The following is a 22767-nucleotide window of genomic DNA, read 5'->3' on the forward strand; positions in this document are numbered from 1 at the left end:
AGCTTTGAGTTTATTGATGTGGGCCTGGTTTCTAAAGGAAAAAGTCAGGTAGAGTTTTCCCTGTGTTATGCCTGCCTTCACCCTCTCCTCTCTTTTCCTGCCCCTCTTTTCACCTCCCTCTCAACCCCATACATAAATAAAATTTTGTACATATGTCCTACTGTAATGAAAGATACTAAAATTTAAGTATACTTTTAAAAGCTCAAGTTAGGGGATACTTCACACTATAAAATTTTTTTTTTTTTTTAGAAATTCTTCAATTAAGTGAGCACAAGTGATTTATTTAAATAACACCATTGTGTGTGTGTGCACGTGCGCCAGTCTATATGCGCACACACAACACACATACATATAGTTTCAAAACTGATACGTTATATAAATTGAGCGAATCCTTATTTATTTCTGAGTCTTCCTAAAGTGCTGTGATTGCCCTTTTTCCTTTGTACTTCAGATTCATTCAGCTGAAACTAGAGCGTGCCACACCAGCTGAGCGCCAGCTCGTCTTCAATGAGATCCTTCAGGCCGCTTACCAGCTAATGGTGGATGTATTTGGAAATTACGTCATTCAGAAGTTCTTTGAAGTAAGCCTTTGTTCTTTCTAGCCTTTGACTTGAGATAATCTCCAGAGTGTTTTGATTTTCATTAGCTGCTTTCAGAACTACAGTCCCATTCCAGTCCTCAAAATGAAGTGTGTGTAGTCTTTTTGAAGAGCTTTTAAATGTTTCTCCAATTCAGAAGTATATCATTTAAGTACCCAAGCAGATGATGCCAGTCTGTTTTGGAAATGTGTTTGGAGAACCATTTTCCCCATTTAGGATCCAGCACATTATTTCTGATTGTTTCAGTAGTTTCACTAAACATATCATTTTTGGAGGAAATAATCCTTGTAAGATCATTTTAGTAGGATCACAATAAAATGTTCTGAAAAAGGAATTAATTTTTTTTAGGATTCCTAGAGAATTATCTTTGGACACCAACTGTAGTGTTTTTCATCATAAACTGCCATCATGAAGATTGATAAACGCTGCTTCTTGGGTGGTCCTTTGGCCTTGGTTCCTTATTTTTCCTCCATTAATGTGAATAATGTCTGCTCTTGTTACCGTTGTCTTTAGAAAGGATTAATGAGATTGTTGGATAATGTCTGTTTCCCCTACTAAACTAAAATGTCAGAATGGCAGGGATTTTTGCTTTACCATTGTAGCCCTGGTGCCTTGGTATCAACAACCCCAAGTTATAAATCCAGAAAGGAATGAAACATTGAGATGAAGAATCTGGTTCGTGGGAAAGATGCTGGAACTCTGCGCCTTACCTACCCCCAAACAAAAGAAATTTGAAACTTCTTACATCTTATTTTGTTGTGTAAATAAAAAATGGATCACTCACAGCCTTTATCCTCCCAGCTTTTCTCATAAACACTGAAGTTTTTTGACTCTGAGTTCTCCAGCTATGGGCTAAGAAACCAACCTAAATATGATTCTTGTATTTTTGATTTTAGAATGTCTTTTCACTGCTATTTTGTCACAGATATAGAAATCTAGAGATCTCCAGCTCCAGAGGTTAGTGCAGCTAGGGGTAGCAGAATGAACAGTGGATTATAGCTGTATGATTTGGGACAAGCTAGAGAACTTTCTTGTCTTAGAAAATGTCCGTGGACCTTAGTTCCCTTGCATGGAAAGTGAGTGGGTTGGACAAGCTAATTATTCGTAAAGTCTCCTCCAGTCTCATGATTATGCTCTTCAAAAACAAATGAAAAGCCAGGGATGGAAACACGTTCTGGGAAGAGTTTTAACATTGTGCAGCCTTACCTCTTGATGCTGCTCACTTTTTCCTCAGTGTTGCCTTGTGTAAATAGATATCAATTCTTTGAGGGATGTAGAACACTAACTCAAAACAATGTGTCCATGTGCGCTTTGGCTTGAACGTCAAGTAGACGAGAGAGGAACTTCTCAGTCCACGGACCTCAGGTGCCTGTAGTGCTGTAGATGTGCGGCAAGAAGTCTGAGTCTTCTGAGGAAGATTAGACGTTGTCTAAAGCCCTAATAAACAATGTTTCCTACATGTGTTATTATTTTTAGAATAAATGTAAACGCTCTTGTAATTATTGGAGTATAGATTCATTTAATGGTATTAATGGATTAATGGCAGCTTTGAGGAATTACGTATTTGTTTAGCAGATATTAGTAGTGAAACTACTGCTATTGGATATCTGAGAAATTTTTTAACATTAAAAAGCGTTCCTCATAATCAGAGGCTGAGAACTACTGGCTTGAAGAAACAAAGGCTTTTTAAACGAAAGGTTTAGCTAATCATAGGTGACGGTGCTAAAAGAGGTGTGCTGGTGGTGGATACAGAATAGTGGACGCTTTGCCTTCTCTGGTTTCTTTCCTCCTAAGTAATGGTGTTCACTCACATTGTGTCTAGTTTGGCAGCCTTGACCAGAAGCTGGCTTTGGCAGAGCGGATTCGAGGCCACGTCCTGTCATTGGCATTGCAGATGTACGGCTGCCGTGTTATCCAGAAAGCTCTCGAATTTATTCCCTCAGACCAGCAGGTAATTGTAAGTTTCCCCTTTAACTTTTTTCTTGGTGTTTGATGTTTCTCCATGGTACATGTAGTAAACCCTGTAAATTTGTCAGTCTTTAGTTTTGGTTTCTTTTTTTTTACAGTTTTTCTTTGGTGCTTGTGGCTGCCTTTCTGTGCATGACAAGCATGAACTGTGCAATTAATTTTGTAAATTTATAGTGGATCAAGTGCCTTGTGTTAAAACCAGTGGTTTCAAACACTCTTCTCTTTGATTAGAACTTAGTCTTTAGTGGGTGCAGTTTTACAGGTGGATTTCTGTTTAGCAAGAATGGAAGCAGATGAAAGACTAGTAAGTTGTCATTTTCTTCAACCTGAATTGGCCACTCCAACAAACCAAACTTTTATCCACCCCACCTTCCATTTTCCTTCACTTCCTCTCATTCATTCATTCCACCACTATTTACTGAATCGTGCCTGCCCAGTGCAGTGCCGGATCTGGCACGTTGATTTGAAGCCCACTCTGTGCCAGACACCAACACAGAGACGACTAAGACTGATCCCTGCCCGCAGAGCACGGTGTGGGGAAGAGCAGTAGTGAGCACGTGAGAGCACGTGCCCTGAGTCTTTGAGGGGAGGCTTTGCAGGAGGAGAAGTCCAGGCTAAAGAGGAGTTAGGAGGAAAGGGACAGAATGTGAACTGTTAGGTGCTGTGGGTGGGAGCTGACACGGAAGGTCCCTGAAGAAGCCCACGGCTTCAGGAACAGTCACGGAGCAGGTCTAGCTTCTAGCTTGTGCCACGCAGGCCACAGGGCCCAGGAAGCAAAACCAAGCCCCAGGCAGGGATGCTGCAGCTGTGTTTGTGCTAGGCAGTGCTGCGAGCCTCGGGGTGCTTCTGATCTGAACCCTCAGCCTCTGGGCTCTGAACTCACTCAGCGCTTCTCACTTGGAGGGATGGCTGTGGTCTGGCAATGATGAGCTACTTGCCCTCACTGAGAACAAAGTTCGGTAATGAGAATCTTTGTTATGGACTCGAGTTCTGAGCCAGGCGAGGCACCCACCACTTCCCGTTCAAAGCAGAACACAAGAAAACACCACACCGGTGCTGGTGATGGCGGTTGAAGGCTGGGGGAGTCCAGAGTCCTTAAGGTGTGAGCCTCATAGATGTGCATGTCAAGACACTAGTGAAGGCAAAGGGGATGTTGGATGCACACGGCGGGTTTGGAGTTCATTCATTCAGTGTTCAGTACTTGGAGATGCAGAGTGATAAAATGGGTTTGTATGTAAGTAATTAGAAGCAGAGGTGAGGCTACTACTGTTAGTTTTCTTCTGATGTTCAAATCATTATCAGTTTTAATTTTCCCTGAGATTTTGATGGATAAACATTCCATGGTTGAATCTTTCTTCTTTAATTTTCTTGTTTCTTTTGAACATGGAAGTTTCTTCCTTTTTTGACCACAATGCCTACTTGCTGAAAGAAAGCAGGAATATTAGTTTCCTAGGTAGTTTTTCCCCATCTTTACCCTCTCTCTTGATTGTGGTAAATTGTGGATTTTGTCTCCAACTTTTCAGATTTTACTGAATTCTGTTTTCTGATTGGATGACTACATTGTAGTTTTTCACCTCCATTCCTTTTCCCCCTGGCTATTGTTCTTCTATCCCATATTTCTGTGTATCTTTTTCTGGTCTGGTTTCCTTGTGATATCTGGTTCTGGGCCTGAACTACACTTCCTGCTGTGGATAATTTACTGTTTTCAGGATGAAAGTTTATTATTTTAGGATGAAATTAACTCATCTCCGGGGGAGTTTTTACTTCTTTGGGCTCAAGAAAATATTCTGGGGAGCCACTTCCCCTTCATTTTGATTACCGATGTTCCTTGCCTTTATCTTTATATATGCATCATTCTCTGCTTATAATTCCCATAATTGTATTTCTAGTATAAATTATTGTTTTCTGATGTTTGATGAACTGCTTTAGGAAACTTTTCCTTTCTATTGCCCTTTGCTTCTTTAGTCCCTGGCATTGTAGTCTTGAATTTCTTTAATTAGAAAATTTCTTAGTTGCTTTGACACATTCAATATCTCAGGGATTTAAGACATTGCGTTCAGAAATGTCACCATTTTAAACTGGCTTAGAGTCTTCCACAATAAATATAGAGTCGGCACAGTGGAGCTAATATACAGAGATTGGATAAAGCAAGGAAATTGGGCAACAGGTACCAGGGCCCAGCTGTGGTGCAGGTATTCAGCTTCAAGATACCCGAGACCTGGTGCAACAGAGTTTGGGGAAGGGGTCCAGTCAAAATCCCAGCGTCTCTCTTTTTGTACCCTTGTCACCTACACACACACACACACTGTCTGTCTGTCTGTCTGTCTGTCTGTCTGTCTGTCTCAATATCTGCCCTAGATGCCCTGAGTATGGACACTTTTCATTAAGTTACCGAGAGTACTGTTCCTGCTGAACTTGCAGTCACGGTGGCCTATAGAAAGATCATGTTGGAGTCACAGATGTGGGCTACAATTCTGATTCAGTCACTTTGTATCTGGAGTCTTGAATACATGACTTAACCCCTCTCAGACTTAATTTCTTCATATATGTGGGTGGAGGGGTGTGCAGGATAATATGTAATTGACAGATAGTTGACTGACACTGTTTTAAAACACCACCACAGCAGCCAGATTGCTTGGATTTGAATCTTGGCAGTCTAGGTCTGTGATTTTAATAAATAATTTAATTTCCCTGTGCCTTGGTTTCCTCATCTATAATAGTGTCCAGTGCATAAGACTGTTATGAGGATTCGTTGAATCAAAACATGTTAAGCACTTCGAGGTATGCCTAGACTAGAGTAAGCTCTAGATTAACTACTGTCATTATTACTAATAGTACCTTACAGTGTTGTCATGATGACTTTTATGTGAAGTTCTCTAATACAGTGTACTGTTATCTTCTATTTGAAGATGTCTACATTTTTTAAAACTCCCAGAGGTCTTTTGCAAGTTAGAGAACTTTTTTTTAGACTGGTAACTGTTACAGGAAATTTGCTAACATGGGGAACAGCTCCAGTCCTCATTTGTTGCCAGGTTGTCATAGTACCACAGCTGAGTTGTTTGACTTTCACTATCATGGATTCCCTGCATTTGTGTCTGGTAAGGAGTACGTTGATTGTCCAGGTGTTTGCTCGTTGTGATTCTGGTGGTGCTTTCTTTCTTTGTCTCCAATAGAATGAGATGGTTCGTGAACTAGATGGCCACGTCCTGAAGTGTGTGAAAGACCAGAATGGCAATCATGTGGTTCAGAAATGCATTGAATGTGTGCAGCCCCAGTCTTTGCAGTTTATCATCGATGCGTTTAAGGGGCAGGTAAGTAACTTAGGAAAGAAATAAGAGAAACAAATTGATGGGTGTTTCCATTGTGAGCAGAAAACAGGATAGGATTTATGGAGTGTTCTCAAGTGCTTAATGTATTAGACTGCAGTAAATAACAATCCTGTTTAGTGGTGTCAGATAGCTACCTCTGTGTACCCAAGTCTCTTCCCTTAACTGTCCATGGGGCTTCTCTCCATCCTAAATGCACATTCTGCTCACGTGGGGGTGAGATACTGTCATCAGAGTTAAGATTAAATCTCATGTTTGAAGAATAAATTTTTTCCTTTGGTTTACTATTTATCTTGATGTTTAAAAGTTTTTATCACATTTTAAAATTCAAGTCACAGAACTAATCTTGTAGGTCATATATGAATATATTTTTAAAATAACAAGGTGCTTCTTGCTTAATTTTGGGGGGAGTGGGGCGGTGATCAGGTTGGTTGAGCTCTGTTACATGGCCAAACGACAAGAGAGAGCTTCTAACTATAGAAGAGCCTGTGTGCTGTTAGAACCGGCTTCGACACATAACACATAAGAGCCTGTGTGCTGTTAGAACCGGCTTCGACAGAGTCAGTGTTTTCTTATACTTTCGTTTTTCCAGAATTGCCACTTAATTGGCTATTGTCATTAATTTTTTTTGCCAAAAAACAGCGTCCTCACATCTTCCTAAGCTAGGTATGACAAGAGAGTAAAACACATCTCCCTCTTGGGTGTGTGAATTATCCTGTGTTTTTTTTTTTTTTTTAGAAAGAGGAGAAAAGAATGGAAAATACTAAGTAGATTTTCAGGTGTAGTCATGTGTACTGCTAAGCCTAGATTGAAATTGGGATTTTACAGTTGTTAAGGTTTTGGGGTTTGTTCAGTTATGGCAGTGGTTAAGTAGATTACAGACATTTACCCAGGGCGTTTGGGAAATCCCTTTGGGATTTTCCGAGTTAATGAAAAAGAGTAGATCTGTTTACTTTAAAATTAAGATCTTACGTTTATCAAAATGTACAACAAAGTAAAAGGCTTAAGCCACCAAATGGGAGAGAATATTTTCAAGATGGAACTCCCAAAGAATTGATAACCAGAATATATAAAGAACTCTTGTATTCAAAAAGAACAATACAAATTAATGCAAAAATGGGCTAAAAGCATGAATAGACAGAAGAAACACAAAGTGCCAGTAGACATAAGAAAATAATTCCATTAGTAGTCAGGAAAATGCAAAATAAGGTCACACATGATAGACCATTTTCTACCCATCAGTTGCGGTGTCCTGGCAGGGATGTGAGATCTGATACACTGCTGGTGGGAGTAGATATTAGCACAACCATTTTGGAAAATGGTTTAGTATCATCTTTCAGAGTTCAGCATTTATATTTCCTGTGATCTAGCACTCCGGGCCTAGGGAAACGTGCACATGTACACCACGAGACATGTTTTGACATGTTTCAAGCAGCATTATTCTCCTAATAGGAAAAGACTAAATAATCCAGATGTTCCTCTGCAGAAGATTAGACAAAAAAAAAAATAAACTTATATACTTATCCAACATTATACTATACAGCTATACTATACAGCTATACAGAGTAAACTACAGAAGCCCACAGTATTATGAGTAAATATTTGAAACATAATGTTGAGAGAAATAAGTCAGTTGTTCCAGACTGTGAGTGTTTAGCATCTTTATAAAGCTAAAATTGAACAGAACCATGCACTACACAGCTTATGTTTACAGTTGTACACATAAAGCTACATATATAAATCACTTAATGCAGTGACTGACACTTGGTAAACATCTAATAAGTGTTAGCTGTTGTTATTGTTCTCATCATTACTGTCAGTGTTCTTGATAACAGATCTGAGGTGTAAGTTGCTCCACATCACTCAGCTAGGAAGGGCAGACTTGAGATCTGGTGGTTTGGATCTGAAGCCTGTGCTTAACTTGCTCCAGACTCAGCAAAAGAGGAAGCTTATTGCTGGAAAACATCCCAATTCAGTTCACAACATTGCAGTGTGGTTATGTGAAAGCATTCAGGATTTGATCCTAGCCCTACTTCCCTTTTCTGTTTTTAACCCTCTTCTTTGACACTGTGGACTCTTAACTAAGTGTGTTTTTTATTTCCTTAACTAATTCTCTGTTCCTTTCTAGGCTTCTTAGAAAAGTCATTTTCAGCTCTGACTTTATGTACATCTATGAATTCCTACAATAGTTAAGAAATGGGTTTACACACATACATAGACACCCCCCCCCCCTTATTTTTTGTAGAGAGAACATAAATGCCATATTTATAACTTGGGCTTTTGATTCAGACTCTGAAATGTTCCTGGCTCTGTCATTTACTGTCTGTATGGCTGTGGGCACATTATGTAAACTTCTAGGAGCTTCAGATTTCTCATCTGTATGCTGAGAATACTCATGACTGTGTCTCCGGGTCATTGTGAAGATTAATGAGATCATGTATATAAACAATACTGAAGCACTGAAAGTGGCAACTGTCATTTTTGGCTTTCTTATCTGTGTTTGTCTGCCCTAGGTATTTGCTTTGTCCACACATCCTTACGGCTGCCGAGTGATTCAGAGGATCCTGGAGCACTGTCTCCCTGACCAGACACTCCCTATTTTAGAGGAGCTTCACCAGCACACAGAGCAACTTGTACAGGTAGTGGACTTGCCAGTAGAGTAACTGCAAACACCAGTGGGCTCGTGCAGGCCCAGAGCATGTGTGTTTTCTCAGTACATGTATCCGTTCTAGAAGGGGTTAATGTTATGTGTTTAAAATGCCCGTTGAAGCTTTTGGGCAAGTTTTCATTTACACCAGCCTGCTTCATGTTTTATGAATCTGGGTAATGAATAGAGCCTGGGCCTTGGAATGAAGAGCTCTGCCTGTCAGAACTCTGTTGTGGACCAACTAGCTGTGTCACCGTAGGCCGTGTAATCTCGTGGGTCTCAGTTTCATCATTTTAAATGAACTAAATGGATTAGTTGAGTTCTTCATTTTAGCTTTGATACTTTCTCTTGCTTCTACCACTAAAAATTTCTCCCACATCACACTAACCATTTGAACACTTTCTACATGTATTGTGTTTATACCGAAGGAATTTTTTTGTTTGTGTTTGTTGTTTGTTTTGGTAGGAGTTGTGAGATTGTAAAGGTATTAAGTATTCCTTGTAGAAAAATTTGCAAGTGCAGAAAGTGGCAACAAAACAAAAGAAATTATCCATAATCTTGCCATCCGGAAACAAACACATTTGGCATTGACATTTTAAAAAAAAGATACTGTTTGTACGCTCTATATTTTACATCTTACAAATAGATAGTTTTGCCTCCGGAATTCCTTATTTACACACATTTATTCTTTAGAAGTATCTTTCACGTTCCTTTCACTTTCGATGGGTAAGCATATCCATTGTATGCTTGTGATGTTGTTTAATTAGGTATTGCTTATTTTGTTGGACATAAACATTGTTTCCAATTTTTCTTTGTTAGAGATAGGTTCAATGTACATTTCTGTTTGAAGAAAAATAGCTCTTTATTCCGACCTACCCTCCCGTAATATTTTTTTTTAATGAGAGGATACCTACTTTGTTGTGTATAGTTAAGAGCCCAATTAGGACCTTTGGGCATAAGTATATACAGAAACATTCCATTGTTTGGTAATAACGTATTCCTGTTTTGTAATGATAGGGAAAAATTGTCACTACCTATCCATTTTTAAAATTCTTCTTCTTTTTTTTTTTTGAGGAAGATTAGCCGTAAACTAACATCTGTTGCCAATCCTCCTCTTTTTGCTGAGGAAGATTGGCCCTGGGCTAACATCCGTGCCCATCTTCCTCTGCTTTATATGAGACGCTGCCACAGCATGGCTTGACAAGCAGTGTGTTGGTCTGCGCCTGGGCTCCAAACCTGCGAACCCTGGGCCACCGAAGTGGGGCGTGCGAACTTAACCCCTATGCCGATTTTTAAAATTCTTGTGTGTTCATTAGTATTCAGGAAAGCCATTGTGGTGCTACAGGAAGATAGGTGTTGATTAGATGTAAGGATTTAGATAACCCACAGAACTTGTTTTTACATAAATTTTATTTCTATTGTTGTTTCTCAAACAGGATCAGTATGGAAATTATGTAATCCAACATGTATTGGAGCATGGTCGTCCTGAAGATAAAAGTAAAATTGTAGCAGAAATCCGAGGCAATGTGCTTGTATTGAGTCAGCACAAATTTGCAAGGTACGTGCTTTGAATTACAGACTTTGTTTTCCAGAAGAGAGGATTAAATAGTATTTTTAGATCGAGAGAGAAAGAATGAAATTTCTCTCTCTCTTTCTCTTTTTTTTTTTGGTGAGGAAGATCAGCCCTGAGCTAACCTCTATTGCCAGTCCTCCTCTTTTTCCTGAGGAAGATTGGCCCTGGGCTAACATCTGTGCCCATCCTCTTCTACTTTATACGTGAGACGCCTGCCACAGCGTGGCTTCATAAGCAGCGTGTACGTTCATGCCTGGGATCCAAACCTGCGAACCCCAGGCCGCCGAAGTGGAGCGTGCAAACTTAACCACTACGCCACCAGGCCGGCCCCCTCTTCTTCTTTTTTTTTTTTTTAATGTTTATCTTTCTCAAAGTATACATAGCCTAAAAAGTTGAATAGTTCTACTACAAAGTATAAAACATAAGTCCCTTAGTGGGCTCCTCATTTCCCCAGAGTCAGCCACTTTGAAATCTGGAGAATATGTTTCTAAAGAATATAAGTTTTGTACTTTGACAAACTGAACGTTTCATTAACTTTTCTGTTTGGAATTGTGAAATGTTCTTTTCTCCGTTTCCTCTTTGGCACCTGAATTGGGAGGCAGTGTACCATATCTATATACAAGCCTCAGTATTCTTAGAATTTCCTTTCCAGTCTTCATATTGTACCAGCTCAAGAATAAAATGGACTAGTTATTCCCAGGTTGTGAAAGATGTTTTAGGTAACTTATAAGTAGGAGAGGTTGGAGAAGAAACTGATGGCCCTCCAACAGGTCAGTGGTATGGTCTTTTAAGTAAGGTCTGTATCCTACTGTACACAGTACATTTGTATTTTTGCAATATTTTTCTTATCTGGGTTTAGGATAAATTGCAAGGCAGGTGTGACTCATACAACCTTGATGTTTTTACTTGTTTCTTTTTCTTTCTTTCTTTTCTTTTTTTTTTTTTTTTTGTGAGGAAAATTAGCCCTGAGCTAACATCTGTTGCCAATCCTCCTCTTTTTGCTGAGGAAATTTGGCCCTGGGCTAACATCTGTGCCCACCTTCCTCTACTTTATATGGGACGCTGCCACAGCATGGCTTGACAAGCGGCGTGTTGATCCATGCCTGGGATCCGAACCTCCGAACCCACTGGGCCAGCCCCTTAACTTGCTTATTTTTAATTTGTGAAATCTATTACATCATGGAAAATAGAGAAAAGAAATGAAAGCACCCATAGAACCAGTGTTTCAGTAGCCTAACCATATCAGGGTCATCATCTCTTAGACCTTGCATTGCTGTTATTTGACGTTTGCCAGCACCAGGGAGGTAAGGGTCAGAATCTCTTAGGTTTCTTCTTGGGTCAGTGGCCTCTTTACTTTTTTGTTCAGTGTATTTAATATATCACCCTTGGATATAGTGTAAGGATTAATTAATATTACAGTAGATTTGTGGTTTGGTAATGACGGAGTAGCTAATATGGGCCCAACCCTCCCACAGATAACAACTATAAATTATGGACAAAATGCCAAAAAATACTAACTGAAGATATTAGAGAATGACCAAGAGCAGGTAGATAAACGGGGGTCGGGGTGGGGGGCTACTGATACTTGGAAGAAGGTTAATTGCACTGTGGAAGTTTCTTGCCCCCTTAAAAAAACTTTTTGTTAAATTGAGATATACTTGACACATAGCATTGTGTAAGTTTGAGGTATACAATATGAAGCTTTGATACGTTTATATATTGCAGTATGATTACTATGGTAGCATTAGCTGACACCCTTATCATGTCACATAATTAACGTCTTTGTATGTGTGTTCAGAACCGTTAAGATCTAGTCTCTTAGCAACTTTGAAGTTTATAATACAGTGTTCTTGACTATAACCAGGAAATTTCCCATTTTTACTGACTTTTATCCTGTAGGCACTTCCCAGTCTTCTCCACACTGAGCTCCTAAAGTTGGGATAGAAAATCTCCAGTGTTCCCAGAAGGCAGAGTTTGGGGCACCCATGACAGTGAGAGTGACTAAGTGACAGGGGAGAAATCCTGGAGAGGAAGAAAACCAGGGAGGGGGAGGCCCAAGTTTAAACTTCCCAAATATCTCGTTGACTCCTGAACCAAACTTGAAGCAGCCCAAATAAGGCTAAAAGAATTGAACTGAGATTTCAGCTGATGCCTACTGAATGGGAGAAGTTTGCAGTTTGAGTTCAGCCAAGTGATGAACTGCACCAAAAAAAGGGATGAGGGACTAACACTATTTGGAGGAACGTAATGGAACTTAGTTTTTATAGTGTATCATTCGCTATGTCTAGATAATACAAAAATGTGATCTATACTCAAGAAAAAAGAAAAAAATAGAAAAAAAATTGATGAATAGTTCCAGACCACCTAGATGTTCACAGAGAAGGATTATAAAGCAGCTATTTTAAGATTTTTTTTTTTTTTATTTTTTTTATTTTTTTCCCCCCAAAGCCCCAGTAGATAGTTGTATGTCATAGCTGCACATCCTTCTAGTTGCTGTATGTGGGACTCGGCCTCAGGATGGACGGAGAAGTGGTGCCTCGATGTGCACCCGGGATCCGAACCCGGGCCACCAGCATTGCAGCGTGCGCACTTAACCACCAAGCCACAGGGCCGGCCCTAAAGCAGCTATTTTAATTAAGCTCAAGGATGTAAAGGAAAATGCACTCGTAGTGATTGAAAAGAAAAGAAATGTTAGTAGAGAATTAGAACTCTATTATAAAACGAACAAAATGGAAGTTCTAGAATATTCTAGGAAAAATATATTATCTGAAATAAAATTAACTGTACGACCTTAATAGTAGATAATGGAAAAAAGAGCCAATAAGCTTGAAAATAGATCAATAGAAATAAACCAATAAAATAGATTAGTGACCCTCTGATATTTTTGATGGTGACCGAGAATACAAAGTAAATTTTTCATTGACTTTGCATGCACAGGCACATGCGCGCACCCACGTAACTCAGACTGTATTGCCCATGATTCATTCTGATACTTAGTATTTTCTTTCATTAAAAAAAAAAAGCTGGGGGCTGGCCCACTGGTGTAGTGGTTAAGTTCGCGTGTTCCGCTTTGGTGGCCCAGGATTCGCAGGTTCGGATCTCTGGCTCAGACCTGCACACTGCTCATCAAACCATGCTGTGGCAGCGTCCCACATACAAAATAGAGGAAGATGGGCACAGATTTAGCTCAGGGACGATCTTACCAAAAAAAAAAAAAGCTGGTCACAAATCACTAAGTTGATTTTACCACCCACAAATGAGGTTGTAACCACAGTTTCAGAAACACTAGAATAAACTTGGAAGACTCAACGGATTTTGATCGTGTATTAAGGTGGAAGCTTTTGGTCAAGTAGGATCCTATGGTGGTAGCTGATCTATCTGCTTGCTTTCTTGGGAGGCAGCTCAGTGCTGAGGATTGAGTCTTCCACATAGAAGAATGAGTGTCCGGTCCCCAGCCCAGTTGAGCAGCAAGTCCTGTTCTAATCCTGACCACTCTGTAGGGCATGCTGGCCTGGAGTGGATGAAAGTGCATCCCAGTCAAGCAGTCCTGAAAAGAGATGAGTTCTTTGCCTGAACATTTGGAGATCATGACTGGCTTTATGCTCTCTGAACCAGCTCAGTAATATCTTAACTCTTTTCTGCTAAGGGAGAAGCCACTGGATATTAGGAGAGGTACTTCCACAGTGCCACATCTTCAGCTCATGCTAGAATTGCATAGTACTATGGAAGGAAGGTGGGGGAAAAAAGTTTTCCCATATCACTGTATCAGAAGGGAAAGGGTATTGTCTTAATTAGATTTGCTAGATAGGCTCACTGGATTTGATGTACACCATATGTCTCAAGAAGAAAGATTGAAGAAATGTCTGGTAGGATGGTAGTTCTTGAACATTTTAGCTTGAGAAATTCTTTTTGTTTTCTAAATAAAAGCATATGCATACGCTCAGTGTGCAAAACCAGGTAACACTGAGAGGGTGCTTTCAGAGCTCCATGGAACAGCACCCTCTTATGGTTTGGAAGCCTCTGGAATAGAGAATTATTCTGGTGACAGTTATTTGTGATGACTGTTCGAATCCAGAGGACCGGCCTTTGGGAGATAGAGTAAGACACTGTCCCCGCCTTTAAGTGCTCCTGGAGAGGAACACGTGTGCTTTTTCAGCCCCTGACGGCAAAATTAAGACAAACGGGTGAAATTTCAGAGAAGAATATTTTGCTTCAGTGTGTAAGGAAGAGTGTTTAACAGAGCCATTCACCCATATGGTAGATTACCCTAGAAAATTATTTCCAAATCTTTGGAAATTCCCAAGCAGAGGCTAAATGGCCATCTCTCAGGGTTGTCAGAAAAGAGCTTTCTGCATTAGCCAGGTCTGGACTCTCTTAAGTTGCTTTTGTACTTGAGTGTTCTATGATCCAGAGCAGCTCTTCCCCACCTAGCTGTGAACTCTGTGCAAAGCTGTCCACTGCCCACCCACCAGATGTTCTCTCTGCCAGGTATTGGCTCCAGCAATATAAATACAAATAATATGTATTGTTCTTAGACACCACACAACTTCCTCATACCCACAGAGCCCAGAGGCAAAGTAGTGTTGACTTATAAAACCAAATATTCATGAGTCATCACTCACTCCTGGATGGTAAGCACCCATCAGCATGGCCGTGTGTAATTTAATCAGCTTCTACAGTCCCTCTGGATTGTAGAAAAACTCTGATTTAATGTGACCACGTTCCTTTTTTCCTTTTGCAAGATGATATATTTGTGAAGTGTTTAGAAATGTAGGCAGACCTGTAAGGTTTTTCTTGTTCTTAGATTGTTCAGGAGGCAGCATGAGGTTGAATGGGTACTATGGCTCCTACTCATATATTCCTTTACTCAGTAAGTCTGTGGAGTCTCTCTTAAGTGCCAAGCTCTGTGCTTGGCACTAGGGGTATAGACGCAAGTAAGACTTGTGCTTGGCCTCAATAAGCTCACAGAGGTGACGAAAGAGTTGTTCGGTTTTGATTGTGTTGAAGTTATGTTCATTAACCAGTTCGGCTAATAACCAATCTTGTGAACCTTGTGTTTAAGTCCCTTCACTTATGTGGGCTTGTTACCCTCACCTGTTACAGGGTTGGGTCTGGTATCCTCCAAGACCTGGTCTCAGCTGTGGTTCACATTGGAAGCCACAGATGCCAAAGGTGAAGAGTTTCATAGAGCCAAACAGTTGATGAATTAATCTTCCAGAAATGTTAAGATCTCTTTTGCTACTGATCCTGTGTTCAGGGCAGAGGCCAGGCGAGGCCAGCTTAGCTAACAGGTTCTGTCTTCTAAGTGTTGTCCCTGGATTTGTCTCATTACAGCAATGTTGTGGAGAAGTGTGTCACTCATGCCTCCCGTACGGAGCGTGCTGTGCTTATCGATGAGGTATGCACCATGAACGACGGTCCCCACAGTGCCTTATACACCATGATGAAGGACCAGTATGCCAACTACGTGGTCCAGAAGATGATTGATGTGGCAGAGCCAGCCCAGCGGAAGATCGTCATGCATAAGGTAGGCCAGATTGGACAGATCTCAGTCAGAGAGAGAGTGTACAAGGTCTTGGGTTCTGCACATGAAATGCAAACGAGGGTGGACATCTTGCTTCTTTTTTCAGAGTTTATCACTAGACTATGTCTCATGCTGTGCTCCTTTTTCCTTTTATCTGGAGTGGCCATCGTCCCCATGTTTGCCACCCCTCCTCTATTGATAACTCCCTCGATCTTTGTGAGGGATTTCCCTCCCTGATCCTCAGGCCATGCCTGCCCCTCTGCTCCTGGGAGACCAGCTTCTCAGACCTACAAATCACCCTGCTCACCTTCTTTTCTTTTCTTCTTCCTCCTCCTTGTTCATTCATTCCACCACCATTTACTGAATCGTGCCTGCCCAGTGCAGTGCCGGGTCTGGCACGTTGATTTGAAGCCCACTCTGTGCCAGACACCAACACAGAGACGACTAAGACTGATCCCTGCCCGCAGAGCACGGTGTGGGGAAGAGCAGTAGTGAGCACGTGAGAGCACGTGCCCTGAGTCTTTGAGGGGAGGCTTTGCAGGAGGAGAAGTCCAGGCTAAAGAGGAGTTAGGAGGAAAGGGACAGAATGTGAACTGTTAGGTGCTGTGGGTGGGAGCTGACACGGAAGGTCCCTGAAGAAGCCCACGGCTTCAGGAACAGTCACGGAGCAGGTCTAGCTTGTGCCACGCAGGCCACAGGGCCCAGGAAGCAAAACCAAGCCCCAGGCAGGGATGCTGCAGCTGTGTTTGTGCTAGGCAGTGCTGCGAGCCTCGGGGTGCTTCTGATCTGAACCCTCAGCCTCTGGGCTCTGAACTCACTCAGCGCTTCTCACTTGGAGGGATGGCTGTGGTCTGGCAATGATGAGCTACTTGCCCTCACTGAGAACAAAGTTCGGTAATGAGAATCTTTGTTATGGACTCGAGTTCTGAGCCAGGCGAGGCACCCACCACTTCCCGTTCAAAGCGGAACACAAGAAAACACCACACCGGTGCTGGTGATGGCGGTTGAAGGCTGGGGGAGTCCAGAGTCCTTAAGGTGTGAGCCTCATAGATGTGCATGTCAAGACACTAGTGAAGGCAGAGGGGATGTTGGAGATATGCAGAAGTTTAAAGCATGTCTCTTCATTCATTCAACAAATACTTATTAAGTGTGCATACTCTATAGCAAGCCCACTTGTCAACAGGGCTACTAAGTTGGTGAACACAATGGTATTGTGCACAGATAGTTACAGGGATGCTGGGGAAATATTGGGGGAGGCTGTATAAGAATGTGACAGGGTGCTTCTTCTAATATGGGGGTACAGAGAAGGGTCCCGAAGAGAGTGACATTTGGATAAAGCCCTGAACCTTTCCGGGCAGAGGGAACCTGGTGTGTGAAGGCTTGGAAGCAGGGGACAAGACTGTATTTGAGGAAGTAAAGCAAGTTCAGTAGGGCAGGAGTGAGGTGCCAAAATCACATTTGCATTTCAGATAATTGTCCTGGCTGATGAGTAACTTGGAGGATGGGAGGCAGCAGGAGTTGAGGCAGTGAGGAGACTGGATGGGAGGCGAGGAGATGGTGGTGACTTTGGGACTGAAGAGAAGTGGACAGAATGGGGCTTAGCAGTTGGTTGAGTGAGGGAGTTGAGAGAGCAGGAAGAGTCCCAAGAATCTAAAAAAGTAAGAGTTTTTCAGCTCTTTCACTGCTAGACTCTTTCCTTTTTAGCGAGAGGAAACACTGCGAGTGGAGCAGGTTGGTTACTTTCACCTCCCATTAAGTCAAGGAATAAAGGGAGTTCAGCCGTATGGTACACGCACGCGCATGTGTGTGGTTAGATTTTTGTCTGGAGGAGGAGAGATGTAAAGTAGCTGAACTCACCAGTCAGCCAGTCCCAGGGCAGAGAGGAGAATAAGTTGAATTTCACTTAGTTTCTAAAAGGAGAGCTACTCAAGTTCTAATGACAAACACCTTAGCCACATACTTAGTCCTCACTACAACCCAAATGAAAGGGTAATGTCATCACATCCTTTTTTACAGATGAGTTTAGGGAAGTTAGGCAAATTGTCTGGGTCACACAGCTCAGAATTTGAGCCAAGGACTATTAATAGTTTCCCATGTAGGCTCTTAGATGAGAATGTGATAGCTGATGTGGGTTTGTGTCCTGTGTAGGGTGCAGAAGTGGTTTCTAGAGCTACTGGACCTTTCCTTGCTTTGAGGACACAGCTAAACAGACAAAAATTGTTGCCCTCATGGAGCTTTCAATCTAGAGAGCATCCATCTACCCTGGCCTGTTGGCCAGTGTGTTTGAGTATGCAAGTGTGAGCCTAGATGGGGGAACAGGGTAATAAGCCTTGGTCCTTCACTGTCTGTGTGGAGTGATTGATGCCTAAGCCAATGATTGTAAATGCAGTGTGTTATGTGCTGTGGGTGAGGTATGCAGAAAGCTCCATGAACTCAGAAGAGAAAAGGTGGGTCCAGAGAGGAGCACCTCTCATTGTCTGGGATGCTCCAGACTGCTCAATGTGCGTCTGCCCAGGGAGGGGAGAAGAGAAGAGAATGCTTGTAGAGCTGAGCTGAGCTTGGGTGGGAGAGAGGGAGGGATGGCACAGTAGGCAGTGCCGTGAGAGCACAGTGGGGAGAAAAATAATTTCTGTAGGAGCCAGACAGTTGGGCTCCAGTACCTGTGCTGTTCCTTATTAGCCATTTGGCTTTGGATAAGTGACTTAACCACCGTGCCTTCATTTTCTCATCAGTAAATTACGGATAGTCACACCTCCCATATGAGGCTTAAATGAACAGCGCCTGGCTCATGTTAGTCATTTTTATTGTTGTCATTAGTAGCTTTCTGTGAACCTCTGAGCACTGGAGGGACAGGGTCAGGTGGTGAGCTCAGGATTCATGGTGCCTGGAAAGAAACCACTGCTCAGGGGAGCAGAGGTGCCTTGCGCAGAGCTGGAGCGGCGGAAAGCGTGCCTCAGGGAGGCGCTGTGCATGGCAGTGGGGGACAGTGTTATTGCCAGTCAGGGTGCACTGTCGCCATGCACCGTCCTGGAAGCGGTCTGGGGCCCTCCAGCCTCCAGAGCCCTCCTATCCTGCGTCAGCATCGGGATAGGAGCTGCGCTCCTCATCTGCTGGGTCACTCTAGTCTAGAATTCACGTGGTTTGGCTGAACCAGTGAAAGTATTGCTGTGGGGTGTGCGTGCTTGTGTGTGAGATGACACACTGGGAGCCTGCCCCAGTGTGTTTTCAGGCCAGAGTAACAAACTGTGCTTCCTCCCCAGATCCGGCCCCACATCGCAACTCTCCGCAAGTACACCTATGGCAAGCACATTCTGGCCAAGTTGGAGAAATATTACATGAAGAATGGCGTTGACTTAGGGCCCATCTGTGGCCCCCCTAATGGTATTATCTGAGGCAGCGTCGCCCTGTCCCCTCATTGCCACTGACCTCATTGGCCCACTGGCGAATCCAACCAGCAACCAGAAATGTTCTAGTGTAGAATCTGAAATGGGTAAATGGTTGCTCCAGGATTATCCTCTCCTCCAAAAAAAGGAATCAAATCCACAAGTGGAAAAGCCTTTGTAAATTTGTTTAATTTTATTACACATAACATGTACTAATTATTTTTTTTAATTGACTAATTGCCCTGTTGTTTTACTGGTGTATAGGATACTTGTACATAGGTAACCAGTGTACATGGGAGGCCACATATTTTGTTCAATGTTGTATCTATATTCCACGTGTGGAAACTTGCAGGGTGGTTGGTTTAACAAAAAAAGTTTAAAAAAAAAAAAAGAAAAAAGGTTTTTAACTCATTTGCCTCGCCGACAAGTTTTGCAAATAGCTCTTTCCCACCCCCTCATTTTAGTAAAAAACAAAAACAAACAAAAAAACCGAGAAGTTTGAATTTTAGTTAAATGACCCCAAACTGGCATTTAACGTTGTTTATAAAAAATATATATAAATATATATATAATGAAAATTGTTTCAGAGTTGCTAAAGCTTCAGTCTATGACATTAAGTTTATGAAACTTCTAAAAATTGCCTTTTTGGAGAGTATTATGCTGAAGAAGATGATGTAGTCTGTTTCGTGAGGAGGAGATGAGCACCCGGAATGTCTTTCAAGGCTGGGCGGGTGTAATTGTTTACTGCCTACTGGATTTTTTTCTGTTAACATTGAAAGGCAAAATCTGATTATTTAGCATGAGAAAAAAAAATCCAACTCTGCTTTTGGTCTTGCTTCTATAAATATATAGTGTATACTTGGTGTAGACTTTGCATATATACAAATTTGTAGTATTTTCTTGTTTTGATGTCTAATCTGTATCTATAATGTACCCTAGTAGTCGAACATACTTTTGATTGTACAATTGTACATTTGTATACCTGTAATGTAAATGTGGAGAAGTTTGAATCAACATAAACACGTTTTTTGGTAAGAAAAGAGAATTAGCCAGCCCTGTGCATTCAGTGTATATTCACACCTTTTATGGTCGTAGCATATAGTGTTGTATATTGTAAATTGTAATTTCAACCAGAAGTAAATTTTTTTTTCTTTTGAAGGAATAAATGTTCTTTATACAGCCTAGTTAATGTTTGGAAAAAAATAGCTTGGTTTTATTTGTCATCTAGTCAGACAGTAGCGAAATCCTTTCTAAATGTTATTCAAGATGATTCAGTTCACACTAGTGTTTTTTTTACCCTAAAAAAGTAATGTTTTGCTTATTTTGTGACAGTCAAAAGGACGTGCAAAGTTCAGCCCTGCCCTAGCTTTCCTTACAATCAGAGCCCCTCTCACCTTGTAAAGTGTGAAATGCCCTTCCTTTTTGTACAGAAGATGAACTGTATTTTGCATTTTGTCTACTTGTAAGTGAATGTAACATACTGTCAATTTTCCTTGTTTGAATATAGAATTGTAACACTACACGGTGTACATTTCCAGAGCCTTGTGTATATTTCCAATGAACTTTTTTGCAAGCACACTTGTAACCATATGTGTATAATTAACAAACCTGTGTATGCTTATGCCTGGGCAACTATTTTTTGTAACTCTTGTGTAGATTGTCTCTAAACAATGTGTGATCTTTATTTTGAAAAATACAGAACTTTGGAATCTGAGTCGGTGCTTTAACTTTTTTTTTTCCCTAATGTAGTGCCCCAGGACAGCTCTTTTCTTGTTTGTGCCTCTTTCTTTCTGCTTATTTTGTTTTTGTTTGTGAGGAGGGTGGGAGGGGAGAGAGAATTGGAATAGGGCCGGGGTGTCAAACTGATGGCTTTGAGCCCAATTTGACCCAAAGATGTTGGGTTTAGCCTGCCCAGTGCTTTCAAAATCAAGACATTGCACATTAATCCAGATTTCCAACTTCTATCGAAGAATAGGAATCTTTGCCTCCCTGGGCCCCAAGTCTCCACACCAGTCGCGGGGAGCATCCTCAGAAGGCCTGCGCCCCGAGGTTTGGCCTGCTCTCGTCTGGTGCTCTTCACTGGCTCTTTCTGGCCTTGCAGCATTTGTGGGCCCGGGGTCTAGATTAGAATCCAGTCAATTACAAACGTCTCACAGCTAGGTGTTGGGCACCTCATTTTCCGAGGCATCTGGATTGCTGCCCGTCTGGCCAGGCCTCCCCTCCTGAGGCCCCCTTTCCTTTGCGCTGTTTGGGCTGCTCCTGTCCTCACCCCGCCCACCCACGCCCCCACCCTGAGACCAGCCCAGGCTGACCCCTGTCCCAGCTTGCTCATCTTACCTCCCACTGAGGGCCTCTTCCAGCTTTAGGACGGGAGGCTGTAGCTCTCTCCCACCTGTGCCTGAGCATGCCCACCTTCCCTTCTTCACCACCTTTGCTCCAGAAACGGCTTCGGCAAAAACTGCCACTGAGACTGCTCAGTGTTGGCAAGGGCAGGATGGGCCCAGCCAGGGACGCCGGGTGGGGCCCACACAGGCTCCTGTCTGGAAGTGGAGCCTCGGGGTGGTTGCAGCAGGAACTTTGCGTGGTCCCCTCCCAGGTTAAAGAAGGGTTACTAGCAGGCCCTGCGGTCCCGGGAATAAAGGGAGGGAGAGGAAGCCGAGCTCACGCAGGTTTCCAGTCCAGCCCCTGATTCTGCTTCAGTGGCTGTCGTCAGTCCTCGCTCAGCGATCTCCCTCCGCAGCGTCATCCCAGGCCGACCAGAGAGGGCGTGCTGGAGGCACAGCAAAGTGCAGCTGTGTGTGCAACCGAATATCATGGCTCTCAAATCAGACAGACCAGCCTCCAAATGTGGGTCCCATCTTCACTGTGTACTTGAGGGTTCCTTTACCTCGTCTCTAACCCAGTCTTCGCTGGAAATCGATTGAAGGTGATGATATGGCTGTGTGAAGTGATTCTCACAGTGTATCATGGAAAGTTAGGGCTACTGGATGGCTGTGGTTTCACTAGACCTTGCAGAGGCCATGGGCAAAGGAGGAGGCTCGAATTCCTCTCTCCCCTTTGCCTACTGTCTGTGACCCCGGCAAAGGAAGTTAGCCTGTTGAGCCCCCGTTTCCTCTTCTGTGAGGCTGCAGTAATCCCTGGCAGAGCTGTAGTGAGATGGGAGAGCTGATAAACACATGTTGGGTGCCCGTACGGGCCCATACTAGGCCCTCACATGTTGGTTTTCTTCTTTTCCACCTGGACTATTAATACTTTGGGTTTTTTTCTGGGTTTTTTTCTCTCCCTTACTTTTAGCATTTAGTGAAAGGTTTTGTGTCTGTTTTTTTAGTGGTAACAAAGCAAAGAACCAGGTTAGAAATGTGCTTATCACTCATTTCAAGCTTGTGTCTTCAAGGCCTATGGAGGTCACCCCAGCTGCCTTTTATGACCTGGGTCCTCTCTCTGAGGCCAAGTTTCCTTCTCTGTGAAATGAGGGAGATAATAGTACTTATGTCAAAGGTTGGTTGTGAAGGATTAAGTGAAATTATGTAGTTTAACACAGCCTGGCACCTTGGGATAATAAACGAGTGGTATCTATCATTTTTCACCCTTAACGTCACTCACCCAATGGCAGTGCACAGGTTTTGGTGAACAAAACAGTCCTTGTCTATCACGTCAGAAGTTTACATCAAGTCATTTCTTGTGAGCCGACTCTGTGCCAGGCACCCAAGAGACGGTCTTCACCCGCTCACTCCTCCCACCAGCCCT

The 22767-nt window shown here is 42.4% G+C and overlaps 1 protein-coding gene and 2 non-coding genes across 16 annotated transcripts in view; all 3 read left to right on the plus strand.

Moving 5' to 3' along the window:
* Positions 1 to 20734, plus strand: part of PUM1 (pumilio RNA binding family member 1) — a 126888-nt gene extending 106154 nt beyond the window's left edge. For 11 of the 14 annotated variants that reach the window (XM_014784078.2, XM_087446409.1, XM_087446410.1 and 8 more), the window contains 7 exons: positions 452 to 581; positions 2422 to 2556; positions 5741 to 5878; positions 8407 to 8532; positions 9977 to 10098; positions 15448 to 15640; positions 18898 to 20734. In XM_014784078.2, the coding sequence (XP_014639564.1) occupies positions 452 to 581; positions 2422 to 2556; positions 5741 to 5878; positions 8407 to 8532; positions 9977 to 10098; positions 15448 to 15640; positions 18898 to 19029 (976 nt within the window). In that variant the 3' untranslated portion in view covers positions 19030 to 20734. The remainder of the gene's footprint in view (positions 1 to 451; positions 582 to 2421; positions 2557 to 5740; positions 5879 to 8406; positions 8533 to 9976; positions 10099 to 15447; positions 15641 to 18897) is intronic. The other 3 variants (XM_014784075.2, XM_014784079.2, XM_004425861.3) reach the window with 1 other exon arrangement.
* Positions 3483 to 3567, plus strand: LOC147914102 (small nucleolar RNA SNORD103/SNORD85). Its single transcript, XR_015555905.1, has one exon. It is a non-coding gene; the product is annotated as a small nucleolar RNA SNORD103/SNORD85 (small nucleolar RNA).
* Positions 16488 to 16572, plus strand: LOC147914103 (small nucleolar RNA SNORD103/SNORD85). Its single transcript, XR_015555906.1, has one exon. It is a non-coding gene; the product is annotated as a small nucleolar RNA SNORD103/SNORD85 (small nucleolar RNA).
* Positions 20735 to 22767: the final 2033 nt, after the last annotated feature.

The sequence above is a fragment of the Ceratotherium simum genome, chromosome 22 (assembly GCF_057802395.1).
Source record: "Ceratotherium simum simum isolate JZ-2026a chromosome 22, ASM5780239v1, whole genome shotgun sequence".
Lineage (NCBI taxonomy): Eukaryota > Metazoa > Chordata > Mammalia > Perissodactyla > Rhinocerotidae > Ceratotherium > Ceratotherium simum.